We start from the raw sequence: 19,211 nt of genomic DNA on the forward strand, positions 1-19,211 counted from the left end.
CAAAACAAACCTAGCCCATGTCCCTTTTTTCTTGCTTCCAGCCTTTAAAGTATGGGCCCGGCCCAGCCCAAATCCAATCTGCCCCCTTTTCAGCCTTTGAAGAATAATGGGCTTCATCCAAGTTATTTTAAACCGGCCCATTAAATGATAACTCACGCGCCTATGTTTAAGAAGCCCATCGTCACATCCCTTTCCAAACCTTCTGATGTCACGTAATTAGGGTTAGGGTTTATCCGTCCCACTGAATTTCGAGTTTTCCTCTTTTCTTTCTTTTTTTGACTCATTGTCTCCCTGTTCCTCTCGAAGGTTTCTTCATTGTTGCCCCTCTCTGATCTCTTCACCCTCTCTTCACGGAACTTCATCCGTTAAGTGTTTGTCAGGTTTTGCAGATCACTACTCACGGTCAGGCAGATTCACGGGCTTTAGCCACTCATCAACCTTCCTGAGTTTGCATGGATTCCTCGTCCCTTAACTCCCCGGAGCTGATGAATTTTATCAATGTGAGTTCATTTTCGTGGTTTTTAATTACCACTTCTAGGCTCTGATTCGCGTGCGATCGAACTTAAAAAGGAAATGTTGAATCATTTCTTGTATTTGAACTTAAAAAAAAAAAAAAAAAATCCATACTTCTAGTTTTCCTTCCCACGAATATGCTATTGGGTTGCTTTTTATCGCCTTTATGCATCTCCTGCTTAGTTCGTAGAATATCCGAGGATGGTGAAATTGATATCAGTCATGTTTATTTCTTGTCAACTCAATGTCTAATAGGTATTCATATGTTTGCAAGAGACTATTTTGTAGAAGCAATGAGCAGAGTCCTTGTAAAACAGAGGTTTATATTGATCCAGTCTAAAAACAAGTCTTAAGAAATGCTTTGATGTCATCACAACTCATCACTCACCAGAGCTAACATTCTTGAAGTTGAAATGTGCATATTATGTCTACAGATTTGAGTTTCTCTGTAAATCTGAAATGAATTAAATGTGTTCTCCATCTTTCTGCAACATGAGTATAGGAGAAATATATTTAGTTGCATTTTTATACCAAAGAATTTGAACAGTAGGTTGGAGGAGTAACTTCTCTTACTTTGCTCCTAGACGAGCCTTGAAGGTGTAAATTTGGTCCGAAGACTTCAGAGATGCCTCTTGATTGTACTGCTGTGTGGAATATCTATATATAAAAACAAATTTGGAAACAATAAATGCTCTGTGTTTTTTCTATTTCTTTTTCTTGAAAACAGAAAGAAACATTTATTCCGGATAAACATATTCGATGAGTTTATCAGCCATGCAAGTAATAGTACTTCTTTGGAATTCCATGGGTTCATATCACTTATAAAGATCGGAGTTTGTCTGAACTTGGGGGTTACAGCTATATGTCATTTTAAAGTATGATTTAGTTAATGTAAGATGTTCGGTTTTATTTGTCAACCAACCATAGGTGGCAATTAGTTGACTACTGAATTGTGTGTTGCCTACTCTTCAACCACACACCCTCCAACTTTTTTCATATCTGGATTTGACCCCTCTTCTCCCTCGAGTTTGATGGCTGGATGCCTTGTTGTGTGACTTATATTTGTCGCAGTGTGACAAAATTTAATTCTATTGGTAAATTATTTGGTCATTTTGTTAACAGGAAGAGAAGCAAAGAGCTATGGTTGCTGAGATGGTGGCTAAGCTTACCAGTGTCTGTTGGGACAAGTGCATCACTGGTACACCAGGGAGTAAGTTCAGCTCTAGTGAATCCAACTGTCTATCAAACTGTGCACAACGCTATATGGATATGAGCATCATCATTATGAAACGATTCCAAAACAGTTAATGGATCCAACATGTGAGGCGTGCTTTCTTGTTACAAGACTGTATTTTCTTGGATCTATTGTTCAATTCAAACCGATAGGAAAAAGGTTCTGAATTTCTGGAAATATTGTTCATTTTTTTGAAGTTGATGCATTCCCTATATCAGATTATTTTACACATCTTGATGAGAAGAGTAATAAACTGAAACGGGGTTTCTGTCTTAGTTTTTGTTATATCAATATATGTGTTGAGTTTATAAATTGGAATGTGCTTTCGTTCCCGCAGCCTGCTGAATGCTTCTCTGACATCGCAAGAGGAAGTCGCTCAACGTGGAGCACTGCCTCTTATGTGTGGATGAAGCTAAACGGTAGGCATTCCATGTAAGTGGCTAACATGGAATAGTTTTTCATCTTAATAAGATGACATGTCATAGTTGCACAATATGAATCATTTTAACACCTAGACATTGCTTCCAACCTAAAAAAGCAATATCCTCTACTTTCAGCCATCTTTATCTCTTTAAAGGCGGCTATAGTTTAAGACCAATAAAACTAAGGAGCTGTGAATTTGTTTGAGCATATTTTTCTAATTTATTATGGGTTTTTTCTTTTCTTCTTTTTTAATTGTTCAAGGTATCTCAACATAATAGCATAGTTATTGTTGTATTTAAGAACATTACGTTGTGTAGTTTGATTAATATTTTCTAAAACAAAATTAAAGGATAAAACGTTATATTATATTCTTTGCCGTAAAAGTTATCTTTCATTGGTTTTTCCACTTTGTTTACAATTTACCCTAATTCCCACTATATCAGCTTCCAATTAATCTGATAATGACAGACTGAAATTTGATTAGTAGAAGCAGACCAACCCACGACGAGTTTTTAATAATACAAACTAAAAGAGGAAGGAGTTGGAAAAGAGCTGTGATGAATATAAAGTAATAAAGAGAGATTAGCATTTAGATGTTCAGAGTTTAAAGGAATTGCGTATGGAGTTGCTTGCAAGAGCATATCCGCCATTTGGAGTCTCTTCTGTCTACCATTCTAAATGTTGGGCTCTTATCTAGTCACACACGGAAAACAGAATATAGCCATTTTTGTGTTTATAAACCAACAATTAATTATTAATACAAAGTATAAGTAGGAAGTCATATATACTGTCTATTATGGTTAATTTCTATTGGGAAAACCTTATGAGTGGAATCTCACCTTTTAGATGTAATACGAATAAATCAAATCAAAATGAATCATAACAGAAAATAAGGAACAAGTCAAGTTGTGTTCTTGTGCGAATATGTTGGGTATTATTGTGTAGACGTTCAACATAATAATAATTCCATTACTGGATGAGAAAAAAAAAACACACACACACATATACTAATAGCTACCTGTATTTGGACTACTACAAAAAAGAAAACCCCACACTAAAGTTGCATACGAAATCACCTGATGAATATCTTTGGATGTAATTCATATTATAAACATTAAGTGATTAGTGGTGATTATTATATTGGCATAAATGTTTATAAGTTCGAATCTCAAAACAAAACAAATTGTAAATCTTATCTTTAAAGGTGTAATCGTCCCCAAACTGAACACCTGGCATACCCAACTAATAAGCCCCTCTTTACCTGCTAACCAAGACCAATCAAAACCTCCTGAACTTATAATTAATATCTCTTGCTTTCTTCCTTTAATGAAAGATATTAAATAATGAAAGTAAAGAAACATTTTTGAGACATTATTGATATTCTTATGTTCGTGGGGGTTGGATGCATATAGTTTTCATCAGTTTACATGGTGACACCTTGCACAGAGGAGACTTTGAATTCTCTGTAGCACACGCGTGAGTTCCAAAAGCTTCAAAGATAGAACGCAATAACTGCAATGAAAAAACAATTAAACCTCCCCCTTTTTTCCATTGAATAATAATATTATATCTAAAACTTGGTGGATTTCATTTCATGTACGTTTTAATCTTTAAAATTTGTTCACGGCTGCATATGCGTGAAAGTTGAAGGCCCCAATTGTACGGCACATGTAACATTTTGGGGTCGAGTTGGGCCGGCTTTTGGGCCTTTCAAGAGCTCCTTTCGTAAAATGAATAATTAAAAAAGACAAATTAAACAAATATATACATATGTATTATCATGTAAGTATACATAAAAAGTTGGGAGAGGGGGGCGAGGTGAAGTGGATTTTGGGTAGGAAGGCTTTAAGGTGAAGGATATGATAAAAATGTAGTATCGAAAAGGTGGAGTTTTGGCACTTTTAAAATACAATAAAGTAATCATGGTTTGAATTATTCATAATATTGTTCATGCAAAAGCACATAATAACACACATGACATGAAATATGAGTTCACCCACACTATAAATAAGCCTCCTCCTCATATTAATCTTCAGCAAGAGATTTGAGGTTGCATACAGAGATAACTCAACTCCTCTGCCTCGACCTCTATCAATCATCTTGCTCCCTCAAATTACTAACATAATGGCTCTTAGTTTTGTGAATCACAACCCTTGGATTTTTGCGTTTGGTCTTCTAGGTATGTACACATATTCCCATTTCTGCCTTCCAATTTAATTAGCTGATAAATATACATATAACTAATGATGTATATTTGTGTTGAAACTTTGTAGGTAACATTTTCTCGTTCATCGTATTTCTGGCCCCAGTGTAAGTAAACATATTTAGGATTTAAGAAGGAACTATTTTTGTCAGATAATTAATATTATTATTGGTTGAATGCAGGCCTACATTTATAAGGGTGTGTAGAAAGAAATCAACGGAAGGATTTCAATCAATTCCGTACGTGGTTGCGTTGTTCAGTGCTCTGTTATTGATATACTATTCCACGCTGAATGCGGACGAGTTCTTTCTTATGACTATTAACTCAGTGGGCTGTTTCATCGAGACCGTTTACATCGCTTTATACATTGCCTATGCTCCCAAGAAGGCTCGGGTTTGTTTCCTCGAATTCGATAGTTATATGTAGTATGCCATATAATTGATAATATATTAATGTTATTAATTAATTAAACGCAGATATTCACCGTGAGGTTTGTTCTGCTGTTGGATGTATTTGGGTTTTGTTCGATTCTGTTGGTGACCCAATTTTTAGTGAAGCGGGCTTACAGAGCCCGCGTGATTGGGTTCATTTGTGGAGGTCTCTCCGTCAGCGTTTTTGCAGCCCCTCTCAGCATCATGGTATATTATTTAATTTACGAACCCATTTAATTAATTTAACTCCTTGTTACTTAATTAAATTATCAATTGTAGAGGAGGGTTATCCGTACCAGGAGCGTGGAGTACATGCCTTTTTCTCTCTCTTTTTTCCTCACACTCAGCGCCGTCATGTGGCTCTGCTATGGCTTGTTCCTCAAGGATTTATACGTTGCGGTAATTAAATTGATCAATTAGCTACTAGTTAGTTTAATCATCATCATTTCATGAATAATTATATTATTATTACTTACAGCTTCCAAACACGTTGGGATTCACATTCGGGATGGCTCAGATGATTCTTTACGCCATCTACAGAAACGCCAAGCCGGTGGCTTCTGATGAGCAGAAGCTCCCACAACTCAAAGCCGATATCGAAACTCAAATTGTAATGACGACGACAACAACGATGACGACTACTCCCGACAGTGGGGACCAGCAAAATCAAGATCAAGTTGTTCCTCAATCCAACGGTGGACATGCATCGCTATCCCCAACAACACTAATATGCAACAATGACAAATATTGCATGGACAATAACCAAGCCCCACCCATGGTCAAATGTGAGGCTTGAATGTTGTTTCATGCAACATACAGAATCTCCTCCCTCTCAACCGTGCTCCATCTGTATTATTATAATATAGTGTCGTCGTTGTCTTCTTCTTCTTGTTATTAGTTAGTAACTTTAATTTTTACGTATTTCTAAACTCGTTCGTCGGGAGAGAGGTTCCATATCCATGTACAATTTATATATTTATATATATATAAATGTACCTAAACCTAACTTTGTGTGTTTCCTATGCTTTAATCATTTAGTAGTTTCCCTTTCTTAAACCCTTGTCTTTCTATTCTTTTTCCATATCTTACTATTCTTAATTAAAATTCCTCTTCTTTTTGTTTTGCACAGCCCTCCCATCGCATTAAATTATTTTATATTGAACCGCATCCTAAACTAAACAAACGAATTTTATTTTCTACTCATATCCATTAATAATAATAATAATAATAATAATAATAATAAACTAGAGAAAACGAGTTCAATCAATGGCATTCATTCTACCTACCTAAAATTTAATATATTATGAAATTTTTGGCATCTAATTATTGTAAGATCACATACAAGTTGTTCCATAAAATTAGTAAGGTATATACAAATTGACTCTGACCCTCCATATAAATATTGACAAGGTTTCAAGATGACACGTGTAATTTTCTTTTTAAAAAAATCACGATTTTTTTTTTTATCATATTGTGTTGTGACGAACGTAAATTTGTATGGGACTTGATAAAATTCATTTAAATGAATCTTTGAGAGATTTGTTTTGATTAAACAAAAATATGTAGATTTAAAATGCAATTTGATGGTATTAAACATACATGTAAAGTGAAAATGGATTAAGTTGGGTAAATTTTGCTGAAAATTTCATATTGGACTGAGGTAGGTAGGGAGAAAAATTAGTTAAACTTGAAGATCCCATCGGTCTTGTCCTTTGTGATCCTTAGCTGATTTACTATAGCTGCAAAGTATCTTAATTAGGAAGACTAAATATTCTGTGATATTAATGATTGGATTATCATCATATTTGATTTAATTAAGGTTCCACTAATCTTGTACGTGATGCAATCTTTCGTATTTATGTGTATAGATAATAATAAAGTAAGATACATGAAATCTCTTTCACGAGTTAATATTTTCATTGCATGGTGGCTAATTAATAACAACTTCGGCGAAAAGAGACGATGCATGTAATCAATTGCGTAGTTCTCCCTTAATCATAAACGGACACAATCCTTCCCTCTCCAAAATAATTTTTATAAGAAATCATCATTTTAATGTTTATTTTGAGCTCGATGGAGCCTTAGGTGTCATACCAAAATTTGGTACCAACGATATGAATTTTTAATAAATTTGAAGAATAGAACGATCACCCTCAAAACACCAAAATCCTGCACTAGTGTGATGTTTAGCCACCAATACTCCCACAATCAAGTCACTATTAACTTAGAGAGAAAGCTAGAAGGTAGATAATTCAAAGTGTTTTCAACCTACCTTAAATATCTCGAACCCACTTGACCATGTATATAGAAAAATGATTTCGTAACGATCACTTAACTAATTGATCTCTCATATAGTTAATTTGACCATTGATAATTTAGCTTAACATCATTATGAATCGCTAAATTAAATTAGCTACAAAGTTGTGTTTAAGTACTTAAAGCATATATTGTCCGTCGTAGCCAACTCCAAAGGCCAGCTTTCATGGGGCACATGACATGCATGGTTGACGATCTTCAAGTACTATCTAGACCTCCATGACCAACCCCCTATGCATTGGCCCACCATATGGTGCTTATTGATTGATTATTCAGTTGATCTCTTTAGCCCTTATGGTTAACCACCATGCCAAACAACTCAACTTCTTTTAAAATAACCTATTAGGTCATCTTGTAAGGTCAGATACTTACCATATTATTTACCCATCTCTTTCAAATAATTAAAATCCATTACATTATTGTGAGCTAGCCAATGATTTTTGTTTATTTTTAATGATAAAATAAGTTTGTTTTCTAGGTTAACTATTGTGATTTTGTTCCTAGATTTTAGGTTTAGTTTTTATTTGATCTCTAGATTTCAAAATGATACATTTTTAGTTCTTAATTTGGATTTCTTTCAATTTAGTCCCTAGGATTTTCATATGTTACAATTTTACCAATGAGATTTGAGTTTTGTTTCCATTTGGTTCCTATGATTTTAAGATTTACATTTAATACTTACTTTCCTTCTTTAGTGGTAATGTTTCAATTCTTTTAAATTGACTAATAGACATTAACCACTAAAGGGTAAAGAAGTAAAGTGAGTACTTAGGTTAAAAGTGTAAATTTTTAAATCTATGGACCAAATTGAAATAAAACCCAAATTTAAAGAGTGAAATTGTAACTTTTTGAAATATAGACTAAATTGAAATGAAATTCAAAATTAAAGAACTAAGTGTAAAATTTTAAAACATAGGAATCATTATTAAAACAAAAAACAAAATTAAGGGACAAAAATATATTTTTATTTAAAAAAAAAAAAAAAATCATGATTCATTTACATCGCTATAGTTCCCATCCCACCAACTATATCCTTTTGGGCCGAGGAAGAAGAAGGAGAATATATAGTTAAATAGTTGGGTACTATAACAAACAAAGCGAAAAGAATTTTATTGAAAAATAACTAATTAGTGAAACGAAACCTAGGCTTGTTATAAGTAATTTGGAAGGACCCATGTAAGTCAATTTTGTTGTTTTAGTAGAAGGAAAGAGAAATTAGTGAGCGATCCATTAATTAGAATTATTCCTCCAACCAATGAATATCAAAACTGGTAGCTGGCTGTACTATATCCCTGGTTCGAGTTAATGCCATAGAATTTCCCCTTGAATCTTCCAAAACTCCATTACTACTAAAACAATTTGGCAAGAATGTCTATTTTGGAATTTGTACTGCCACACCCCCATTTAAAATTTTGCCAAACTTCATTTTGCCGTAATTGAGCACCTAATCTGTTGTAATCCTCACTTTTTCATTATGTATGTATGTATGTTTGATATATATAATTCATCACTAAAGGTTAAAATTGTGTGGTTCAGAAATATTGTACCTTCCATAAGGAATTTGATAAGTACCCTGTTGATCAGACGTTTAGTTAATTACAAATTTTGACCTTTAAATGGAGAAATAATTAGGTAATAATAATAATAATAATGGAAGTTGACTGGGAGAAGTGTGTAGAAGAGGGGATTTAATTTGAGTAGTTGTTTGTAAATTAATAAGGTAAATATGTGGGAATTAGAGGGGGCATTTGAGAATGGAAAAATATAAAATAATGAGGAATGTAAAAAAAAAAAAAAATAGGAGGGGGTAGTATATATATATGTTAGGAAGTCAACTAGGAGTACAAGAGGTAGAATAATAAGAATATTCTAAGGAAAGATGATGATAATGATGATGGGTGAGAGTTGGGATGTGGGTTTTGCACCGTCTGATTAGGTTAGAAATGTGATGGGGATCAGCACCATCAAGTGCGATTACACATCAAAAAGGCCTTCCAAGAGAATCTCTGGGTAAATCTTGTTGGATCAATCCAAGATGCGAACACCCCCCCAAGTTGAGCAAGTGGCCATATCTCTCTCTCTCTCTCTCTCTCTTTCTCTTATAAAATATCTACTCACTCAAATTTTTATTATTCTTCAGTAAGAATTAATATGATTCCAATTACTAGGAGTAGGACTGAAGTGGTGTTCCCAATCACAATTCACAACATATATACACATATATATCAAAAGAAAAAAAATGAATAAAAGGCGATGGAGTAGCATATAATTAATTTCCGATCCTGCAATACAGGCCTCTCATTCCTCATAAAATTTATTAAGGGGTTTGCTTGTAACGGACTCTCATCTCCCCCCTAGTGCTTCACATACACATTATTAGCAATATTTCCCATTTTCGTTTCTATGTTATCAACAAATTTATCTTTCCATAATGCAAATTAAAACCAAACAACTCTCTCAATCACAGTACCCGGTTTTTCATTGGTCAAACGCAGATGCATGCTCAATCCACCCTTTCTCATATTTATGCAAATATAACCACAAGTTGTGTGTCTAATTTAGAAACAAAAGATACAATGTGTGTTGTGTGGCATATTAATATGATGGGAGAGTTTCCTTTTCTATGGGGTCGTAGCTAGAGCTAGCTGTAAGCCAATTCAAATGCATAGTATTGTGTAATAAGAAGGGGGAGGGGGGGGTGGTAGTACTTAGGGGAAAAGGGGATATATATTACATAATGGTATTGATTTTAATTTAGATTCCAAGTATATATATGTGTATATGAGTTGGAGGGCTTAAAAACCATTTGGTGGGTGACACATCAGAAAGAAAACATGGGTGGGGATGGACTTATTTGTGTGGATGTACCATCCATTGGTACTGACAAATAAGCATATTATTGCTGCTCAAGAGTTTACATAATTATAGGATGATATAGGGTATTAATTAAGGTAAACTAAAAGAGGACATAAATAGATGTATATGTAGGCCGGATCTATATTAAAAAGATGAGAGGCCCAATGTATATAATTATATCATAGAGCCAATATGGTAAATACCAACTCCGGTATTGAACACATACACAACTGGAAAAGGGGTAGGGGATATAGGCTTAATTAAATTTAAGTAAAAGTGTTAGGGGAAGTTGGTGTTACCCACTTGGCATTTGGTGAACTCAACCCGGCCCATTCCCTTTTCCTCACTATAAAAACCCTCTCTTCCCCAACTCTTATTTTCACTGCCAACCCTTGATTCCATCTCTACTCTACTTCAATACTTGAAACACAGAGAGAGATCTAGCTAAAGCTACTAGCTAGCCAATGGCCATCAGTCCCCAAACCCTGGCTTTTGTCTTTGGCCTTTTAGGTATATACCAACTCTTCCTATTATATCCTCGTATGCATTATTGTGTTGTACGTAAAACCATTTAGCAGCAATGCTAAGTGTGTTCTGCATGCATGCGTATCATGTATATATGTTGTATTAATTTTGGGGTTTATTATGTGTATATGCAGGCAACATTATCTCGTTTATGGTGTTCCTAGCTCCACTGTAAGCACAAGCTAAACTTGCTACCATAATTTAATTACATTATATGATTTTGATTACTAATTGGATTATTAATGCAGGCCAACATTTTATAAGATATACAAGAAGAAGTCGGCGGAAGGGTATCAGTCTGTACCTTATGTGGTTGCGCTTTTTAGTGCTATGCTTTGGATTTACTATGCTCTTCTCAAAACAAACGCAACCTTTCTCATTACCATCAACTCCTTTGGCTGTGTCATTGAGACTCTTTACATCCTTCTTTTTATTTTCTACGCCCCAACAAAGTTAAGGGTAAGTACTGATCGTCATTTTAATTTAATTTCATTATTGGAATTATGATATAATATTGATGATCTTTGTTTGGTGCATGCAGTTCCAAACGGCTAAGGTGATATTGTTGTTAAATGTGTTGGGGTTCGGGTTGATGCTGGCTTTGACAATGGTGTTGGCCAAAGGAGAGAAGCGTCTCAAAGTTCTTGGGTGGATATGCTTGGTGTTCAATCTCAGTGTCTTCGCTGCACCCCTTTTCATCATGGTAATGTGTGTATATATATATATATATACTTGAACTTCTGTTGATTATTATTAATCTTATATATAGATCAAGGGAATAATTAATAAATGGATATGCACGTGCAGGGAAAAGTGATAAAGACGAAGAGCGTGGAGTACATGCCTTTTGCGCTCTCATTCTTTCTCACACTGAATGCAGTCATGTGGTTCTTTTATGGCCTTCTTCTCAAAGACTATTACATTGCGCTACCAAACGTGGTTGGCTTCGTGTTTGGCATAATTCAGATGATCCTCTACGTAATATTCAAGAATTGTGGTGCAAACAAAGGCAATAATAATATCCCAATCAAGGATCAGGCGGCCGCTGTAGCAAAGCCGCCGCAGCTTCACGAATTGTCGGAACAAATAATCGATGCCGTCAAACTTGGAACCATGGTTTGCACAGAACTAAACCCTGTCGCGGTTCTTCAGCCAAACGTCGACGTGGTCGACGTCGTGGTAGAAGCCGTCATCGACAATATTCAAAAGAAGAAAGATCAAGACATCATAACTAACTAATTGAATGCCAAATGCACCGGTCACCGGTCAAATCAATTAATTGCTGTTCTTAGTTTAGTTTAGTTTAGTTTAGTTTAGTTTTAATTTGGGTTCATGGTTGGTTCACTACTAATTAGTAATTAGTATAGACTATATAGTATAGTAAGTAGTATTATTGTGTTTGTTTTGTTTGTAGCCTCCACCTCCGACGTCGTATCGTAACCCACAAAATGTACAAAGAGAGGCCTTAAACCCAATCCCCATGTCCGGTGGGGCCTCTCTTTCATATCTCTATGTTTGCTGTTTGTATTATTGTATTTGTAATCATTTCTAACTTTTTACGTTGGTTGGTCTTTGGGTTTTCTTAATCAATTAACGTTTAATTCTTCCACTTTTTTGGATCCCTATATTTTTCCTTCATTCCTTTTCATTGCCTTTTTATATATCTTCTATCTTCCTTGCACCCTACGCTAAACGCAAATTGTTTCAACCCTACCCTACTACTTCACAATTACCTCATACTTTTCCTTTCATATATCTATATATATCATTTTCAAAAATAGAAAATTAAATAAAACTATTAATGTCTGTCACTGATAGAAACTGATTAAAGTCTATCATCGTTAAACACCGATAGAAATCTATCAATATCTATCAATATTTTTTTGTAACATAGTTTACACAATTGGCTTCCCTTCATCTTCTTCATAAATATCTAATCGGGTAACATAAATATTTAGGCCGTATATATCACCCAGTTTGAGAAATAAATATTATTTTTTCAAATTCTTTTTTATAAATTATCATAGACAAATTTTTTTTGTTTTTAAATTTAACAATACGTACGAATGAATTACATTCAAACTTTTAAACTTTGAGCCAATGAGATAATACATTAATAAGTGATCAGCTGTATGTCACCAACCGGTTGATAATTAATGGACATTAATTTCCAACTCATATATACAAAGCTAATGTGTGTAATTTCTAGTTTTCTAGATATAGATATTGCTGAGCTTCAACGATAATCTATTTTGTCCCAATAAAATCATTAGGTTTTCCTAAACAATCTTAACGTTTACTTGCTTCTAATTTAGACGCATATTCCAAAAATAAATCAAATATATTTCTTTGAGCTGGATATAATTGTCTCGTATTCAATAATCATTATTTTCAAAAGAATTAACTAACAAAATTCCAAAAAACGCAACATTCTATATATATATATATATATATATATATACACACACATATACACACACCCTATAGTCCCATGATTATAGATTAGGTTTAAAATATATATTTTTACTCGATAAATCTGTTTAAAACAAGGTTTTGAGTACTATTTGCTATTTCTGTAATTTAGCTATGACCTAATTTTTTACCTTTTTTTTAAAAAAAAAAAAAAAACAAACAAACAAACTTGGATCAAGATTATAAGACAAAGAAATAATTTTTCAGAAAAAACGAATTGATAATAATTTTCTTACAAATAGATTATTGAATAATTCGGCTGAAGTAACCTAATTAATAAGATGCTTGGGATAAATTGGTTTGGCCTGTTATGGTTGATTTTAAAAAGTTACATTTATGGTCCCTTCAATTAATTAATCTCTTATTTTCTATCACAATTTCAGTACAATTTCAATAATTTTTTTTAATATAAGCTTGTGTATATTGAATGTGTGCTAAAATTGTGCTAAGTTACAAAGATCAAAATAATGTCACTTATTAAAATTGATATATATATATATATATATAAAGATCATATTGTAAGGGTGTATATGTAGAAAAAAAATGAACGAATCTCAAAATTAATCAGTAGCAAGAAGAGTAGTTCACTTATCTTATAAAGAGTATGAGATTCATTGATTTTCCCAATGTGAGATGATGGCTTTAAAAAGATGCCCTTTTTGGGTTCCCATTATCAGGTCCCAATTTTAATTTTTTAATTGGGTGCTCATTCGAGTTTATGGACTATGATACCATAGATAACATTAGAGGTAATTGATTTTGAGATGGAACATCATAAGTCATATTATATCTAGATGGTATTAGAGCGTCTGAAGTCATTCGGTCTAAAAAAATTGAGATCCGATTCAGTAACAGTGAATTGGATGAGGCACTATCTTATGGGCACATTAAAAAAAAAAAACCTATGGACCTCAATTTTTTATAAGAAAGAAAGGTAAAAAATATAGATGAAATTTGAATATTATCTAAAAAAATTTAGATCTCAATTACATATTAGATATGAGAGGCAGGAATTTATGTATGCAGACTTCTACACAAGGGGTTTGGTTGTGCAATAATACTAGTTTAATGTTAACACAACGAGTAATTAAAAAAAAAAAGAAAAGGGGAAATGATTATAGGTATTCCCCTAAGAAAAGACAAGGATGGATTAGGGCATTGGAAGCAAATTAAAAAGAAATAAACTCGGAATTAAGTGAAAACTGTGAGCGAAAGCAAAACAGGTGGAAAGGAAAGGAGAGACATTTGTCTGTAAGGTCTTAGAAACCCATGGTGGAAGCACTAGACAAATTGACGGCAGGTGATAACAATTTTAGGTCAAGGCAGCAGCTTTAAGCTAAAAAGAAAGCATTTCCACATTTTGTTGGGTCCAGGTGCAAGCTCAGTGCAAGGATTAATTTGTTTGTTAATGTTAATAACGGACGGCCGGCAGTGCAGTGCGTGTGTGAATCTAATGCTTAGTAGGGAATCCAATTAATGAGCCTCCTTTCCGTCCACTCAACATAAGCCTGCCTGCGCTGCTGCCTCTGCCTTGGCTAACCTAGCTTCATGATCAATGTCGTTAGTTTCTCTTGGAATCTTTGACCCTCCAACCTAACCAAAAGCCTAATTAACCCAAAAATTCTCAATTAATTCCAAATCCCCTTTTTCACTTTTTCTTTTTAACCACGCAATCCTCCGAATCTTTCATCATAAAATAACTCATTTCTGGTGTGCTTTACATCAAAAAGTGCCCTCAAAAGGTCTAGATTCCACTTTCTCATGGAGCAACCACATCATTCGCTCCCCAATTTCAAAATTTTTATTAATTAGTAGGAGGAGTACGGATGGGGGGAGGGGGGTTGAGAAAAGAAAAAGGGGAATTAATTGAATAACTAGTTATGAAAGTGGCGGAAACGTATTTGACCATAAAATTGGCTTTGGGTGAGAAGCGAATATACTGGATGAAAGGCTTGGAGTGGTATTCACAAAATCAGAATCTTGAAAAGACGCAATAAACATGCCCAATGGGGTGTTTGAGTATAATACAAAAATAGTGGCCTGACTCGGATTGCGGAACACTAAGTTTTGGAAAACAGATGTTGCCTTCGGCTTTGGCTTCGGAGTTGGGTTTTTTGGTTTTAGTCTGATTGGATTGGAGATGTTCTTCAAAAATATACTGCTCCAACCCCAGTGTGGCCACCCGAACGTTCTAAATAAGGCCCATCAAATCAAGTTTAAGCTAATGTAACTGTTACGAAATCGACAATTAAATAGTAGAGATAGAGAAGATCGACACACAGATATACGTGGTTCACTAACGGTGTGTTAGCTACGTCCACAGGCAGAGGGAGAACGGTATTATTAAAGAGAATGTTTTCAGAAAATTACATCAAACGCCACCTCTAAGGTTAGAGAGTTTATATAGTGCACTACTCTAAACTCTAGGGTCATAATCGTAAGTAACTACAAATAAATAAATATGCTAAATACGAATTCTGAATAGGTTCAGGACATTGCTCCCAAACCCCACCAGGACGTGTCACCCTTAGATCCCGACTCACTGACCCCCGTACTTAATTGTTTGAAACGCCAACAAACAAAATTCAAAGCATCTCAATAATAACTCACTCTCCTCTCATCGTCCAATCACTCCAGCTCTTTTTATACTTTTTTAAGTTTTTATTAAGTTTGTACTCACTCGTTATGTACAAGTATTTCTCTTAAATTATTATCCAAATCTTCAATTTTTCAAAGGATGATAGACCACCTATCTAGCAAATTTTTCTCAAACATCTTTCTAACTTAACTAGTGTGTACAATTACTTCATTTTCAATTAAATTATGTTCATTCAAGATTAAGTTTGTTTCGACTCGTTAGGAAAAAAGTACTTTTTAACGAGTCATTTCATTTAAATAATTTTTATAAAAACTATTTAAAATAAAAATGCTCATATGTTGGGTTACAGTTTCTAAAAATTGATTTTATATAGAATTTTGTTTGGTTTGCTATATGATTTTAATGTCAAAACACTATAAAGGATGAGTGTTAAAATAGTTTCATTGACCATGTTTTTTATAGCATATGATCAATCTAAATGGTCAATAGTGTTAGTCAATAGAGATAACCAATGTAATTGCCTAATGAAATTGGTCAACTGGAGTTAGCCATTAATCATAGTCGTTTTTTAAGTTGGTTATTAGAGGTGGTTGTCAGTGGTTGTGACAAGAGTTGAGGGTCTTCAAAGGGTAGCCAACGATAACCATGATGAAAGTTAGGTAGAGGATTAGTGAGTAAGGGTATTTTGATACTTTTTTATATTATATAAATTAAGGGAAGATTAACCATTAAACAGTCAAAAATGATTTTTCTAAAAGTTGATTTCAAGTGTTTCTCTCAAATCATTTATTCGTAAACTCTTTTTTTCAAATGCTATTTTGAGTCGTAGCCAAACATTCCAACTTTTTTCAAAATAATTTTTTAATTTAAAAAATAAAACACTTGAAAAGTTAAATTAAAGACACCCTAAATTTGTTGATAGATCCATAATCAAATTGTGTCCAAAATGTACTGCCCACAAAATGTTGTATGGTAAATATACTCAACAATTCCCTCCCAACTTAATTTGTCTCCAACAAATGATTTGTAAAGTTTGATGATTCTGTACATATTAAAATACTCTTTATTTTCTTAACTTTAAAGAAGGTAACAACTTTGACTCAAAAAAAAAATGTAACAACTATATATTTGTTTTTTAAAGAAGACAATTTTTCTTAAAGGACGCATGAGAAAAAGTTTAAAATGACTGTCCAAACATGTTTTTCCTTTTACTATTAATTTTGAAAAAAAAAAATGCTACTTTGTTGGTAATGAACCTATATATATTGCCATGGTTAAATTAGAAGTTGTGCAATTCAAGATTGTAGATTCCAATTCTAAGTCACCTATCAATTTTAAGAAATAAAACATAATTTGAGCTCCTAAGAATAGGTTTAGAATGTGTGTTTTGGAGTACTTCAAAAATATATTTCAAACAAAATTGCTTTATATATAAGTATTTTACTTAATAAAAATCAATTTAATGTTCAATTTACTCTAGATATTTATAAAGATACAAAATACTTTTCAATTTTACTAAGATACTTTTAAATTATTCTCAAATATGATGATTTTAAATTACGTGTACTTATTGAATTATAAAATCTTTAGAATTTTGGACGAAATTCAACTTAAATTGATTAAGTACTTTTGGAACGAATGATAATGTTTAGAGAGGCATCTTTTCATAATTTAGCCAAAAAAGTACGGTTAATCATGTCATAATAAATACACTTAGACATATAAATATCAATCAAGAGGATAATTTAATAATATAAAGCACTTTTCCTAGCAATTAAGTGCGTGGATCTTTAAAATGAAAATAAAATAGAAAGTAGAGTTAAGTACATGTTCCGTAGCCACTTTCCACACTGAAGTCATTTTTCAAGCTCATCTTGTCCTTTTGTGGTCTATTCTAATTTTTTTATTTTAATATCAAAATATCAACTTATATCTCTAAATTATAGAATTGTATCGATAAAAATACTCATATTTATATTAATTTAAATTATAAAACTTGTAAATATGTCGATTTATACCATATATATTAATTAATACGACTGTTTTTAAATATAGAAAAGTGTCTATCAGCGTTTATCATTGATAGTTATAAAATTTTCATATATTTTTATAAATATTTTCAACAGTTTTACCATTTCTCTAACGAGTATTGTGGGAAGACTTACCATTTTCGTTAATTAATTAAATGCATAAATTTTCATTACCAAACTAATTTCACTTGAGATTTATTTTGAAAATGTCTGTACATTAATTCGAAAAATCACACATATTTAACAGTTTATAACAATAATCTTTAATATATGATTTAAATAGAATTATGAATGACAACTTAAAAGTTTAACTTATACAATAGCGAGTTTTATATTTTTTGAATAAAATTTGAAGAGAGGTGTATACAATGGTGTTTAGATATTTTCTTCCGTTATTAATTTATATGAATTCTGTAATAAAATTTGGGATTGTTGGTTGTGGGAAGTAGGGAGTAGAGTTGTTATTTTGGTATGTTAAAAGAGTTATAAAAGTTGGGTCGCACTAAAACGTACAGCTGTCTGTTATGGAATTGAAATAAAAAAATAAATAAATAAATTATGGGATGGGATGGAGTTGGGGTGGAGTGACATCACACATTTAAATAATTTACTTGTTAGGACAAAATTACAAATACATATATATAACCCATAAAAACTCTGACACTCGGCTTATACTTCAAATTCCAAATTTCAAATTGAGGCACATGCAATGCAATGCAATGCAACTATTCCCATGGATTTCCAACAAGCACCTATATCTCGGATCCCTTTTTTTTATGTACCCAATTCAAATTTTCTACTACTAGTTTACACTCTCCCTATACTTCTTTGCCCATATATCAAAATAAACCCCTAAAATTATTCTTCTCTACGATAATTATTATCCGACTCTTTTTAAATAATGCGAAAACTCGCTACCTACCCACAAATTTTAATATTTTAAGTTACTAACCACCTCTAATTTAAAACATGTTGAGATAACTTTATGTGCACGACGTATCCATTGATTATTTTGTTAAGTTGAAGCCTAATAAATTAATTTGGGCTTTGACACAAACTAGTCCTCTCTCCTAATCCCAAAATGAACCTTTTATTTTCTTGGTCTTAATGTTCTCTTCTTATTTTATGTCGATTATATTATTCGGTCCAAAATCAAACATTACATTATCCAACTCAAATTTGAATGCATTGAGATACATTTATATTCTTTCTTTCAACACATACTAATAATTTTTATTGAAAAATTAATTTAGTGCATCTCAAATTGCGCTCATTCTTGTGCAATCCAATCACAAATTATCATATGATAAATGTTTTTTTTAAGAAAAGAATTTTTTTTTATATTTTCTTTTGTGATTAAAGATGATGCATTAAGACAAATGCAATCAAGCATTACTCATTTTTAATTGCACTTTTTTTCCCTAATTACCCTTTCATTGACTCTTTCACCGTCTCTCACTACAAGAAAAATGAGTTCCCCAACACCGTAAAACACCGTCATGAGTTCTTTGGAACTTCCAACGATTAAAATAGGCATCGGGAGTTTGGAACTCCTGACGCCTTATGCTAACTGTCAGGAGGCCTGTCGAGTGGCATCAGGAGATGGGAT

At 33.0% G+C, this 19,211-nt stretch overlaps 3 protein-coding genes across 4 annotated transcripts; all 3 read left to right on the forward strand.

Moving 5' to 3' along the window:
- The first annotated feature begins 196 nt into the window (after positions 1-196).
- LOC120070594 (mitochondrial import inner membrane translocase subunit TIM8) lies at positions 197-2,377 on the forward strand. Of its 2 annotated transcripts, XR_005479993.1 has the most exons (3): positions 197-500; positions 1,636-1,906; positions 2,085-2,377. XR_005479993.1 is itself a non-coding variant. In XM_039022402.1 (2 exons), the coding sequence occupies exons 1-2, from the start codon at positions 453-455 to the stop codon at positions 1,819-1,821; spliced, it is 234 nt and encodes a 77-aa protein (XP_038878330.1). In that variant the 5' UTR covers positions 197-452; the 3' UTR covers positions 1,822-2,059. The 2 variants fall into 2 exon arrangements, 1 of the variants encoding a protein (XP_038878330.1); XM_039022402.1 differs by lacking the exon at positions 2,085-2,377 and having other exon boundaries at positions 1,636-2,059.
- Positions 2,378-2,543: 166 nt separating this feature from the next.
- On the forward strand, positions 2,544-5,844 carry LOC120070593 (bidirectional sugar transporter SWEET12-like). Its single transcript, XM_039022401.1, has 6 exons — positions 2,544-4,349; positions 4,444-4,480; positions 4,556-4,766; positions 4,850-5,011; positions 5,084-5,203; positions 5,283-5,844. Exons 1-6 carry the CDS (start codon positions 4,295-4,297, stop codon positions 5,598-5,600), a joined length of 903 nt encoding a protein of 300 aa, XP_038878329.1. The 5' UTR covers positions 2,544-4,294; the 3' UTR covers positions 5,601-5,844.
- Positions 5,845-10,330: 4,486 nt separating this feature from the next.
- LOC120071579 (bidirectional sugar transporter SWEET10-like) lies at positions 10,331-12,056 on the forward strand. Its single transcript, XM_039023916.1, has 5 exons — positions 10,331-10,486; positions 10,636-10,672; positions 10,750-10,960; positions 11,043-11,204; positions 11,309-12,056. Exons 1-5 carry the CDS (start codon positions 10,441-10,443, stop codon positions 11,738-11,740), a joined length of 888 nt encoding a protein of 295 aa, XP_038879844.1. The 5' UTR covers positions 10,331-10,440; the 3' UTR covers positions 11,741-12,056.
- The last annotated feature ends 7,155 nt before the right edge of the window (positions 12,057-19,211 follow it).

This window comes from Benincasa hispida, chromosome 2, assembly GCF_009727055.1.
Source record: "Benincasa hispida cultivar B227 chromosome 2, ASM972705v1, whole genome shotgun sequence".
Lineage (NCBI taxonomy): Eukaryota > Viridiplantae > Streptophyta > Magnoliopsida > Cucurbitales > Cucurbitaceae > Benincasa > Benincasa hispida.

Coding starts and splice junctions, on each gene's coding strand:
- LOC120071579 (XM_039023916.1), top strand. CDS start 10,441: ATGGCCATCAGTCCCCAAACCCTGGCTTTTGTCTTTGGCCTTTTAG. Junction 10,487..10,635: donor TTTTGTCTTTGGCCTTTTAG/GTATATACCAAC, acceptor GTGTATATGCAG/GCAACATTATCTCGTTTATG. Junction 11,205..11,308: donor CTGCACCCCTTTTCATCATG/GTAATGTGTGTA, acceptor ATGCACGTGCAG/GGAAAAGTGATAAAGACGAA.
- LOC120070593 (XM_039022401.1), top strand. CDS start 4,295: ATGGCTCTTAGTTTTGTGAATCACAACCCTTGGATTTTTGCGTTTGGT. Junction 5,012..5,083: donor CAGCCCCTCTCAGCATCATG/GTATATTATTTA, acceptor TATCAATTGTAG/AGGAGGGTTATCCGTACCAG. Junction 5,204..5,282: donor TCAAGGATTTATACGTTGCG/GTAATTAAATTG, acceptor TATTACTTACAG/CTTCCAAACACGTTGGGATT.
- LOC120070594 (XM_039022402.1), top strand. CDS start 453: ATGGATTCCTCGTCCCTTAACTCCCCGGAGCTGATGAATTTTATCAAT. Junction 501..1,635: donor AGCTGATGAATTTTATCAAT/GTGAGTTCATTT, acceptor TTTTGTTAACAG/GAAGAGAAGCAAAGAGCTAT.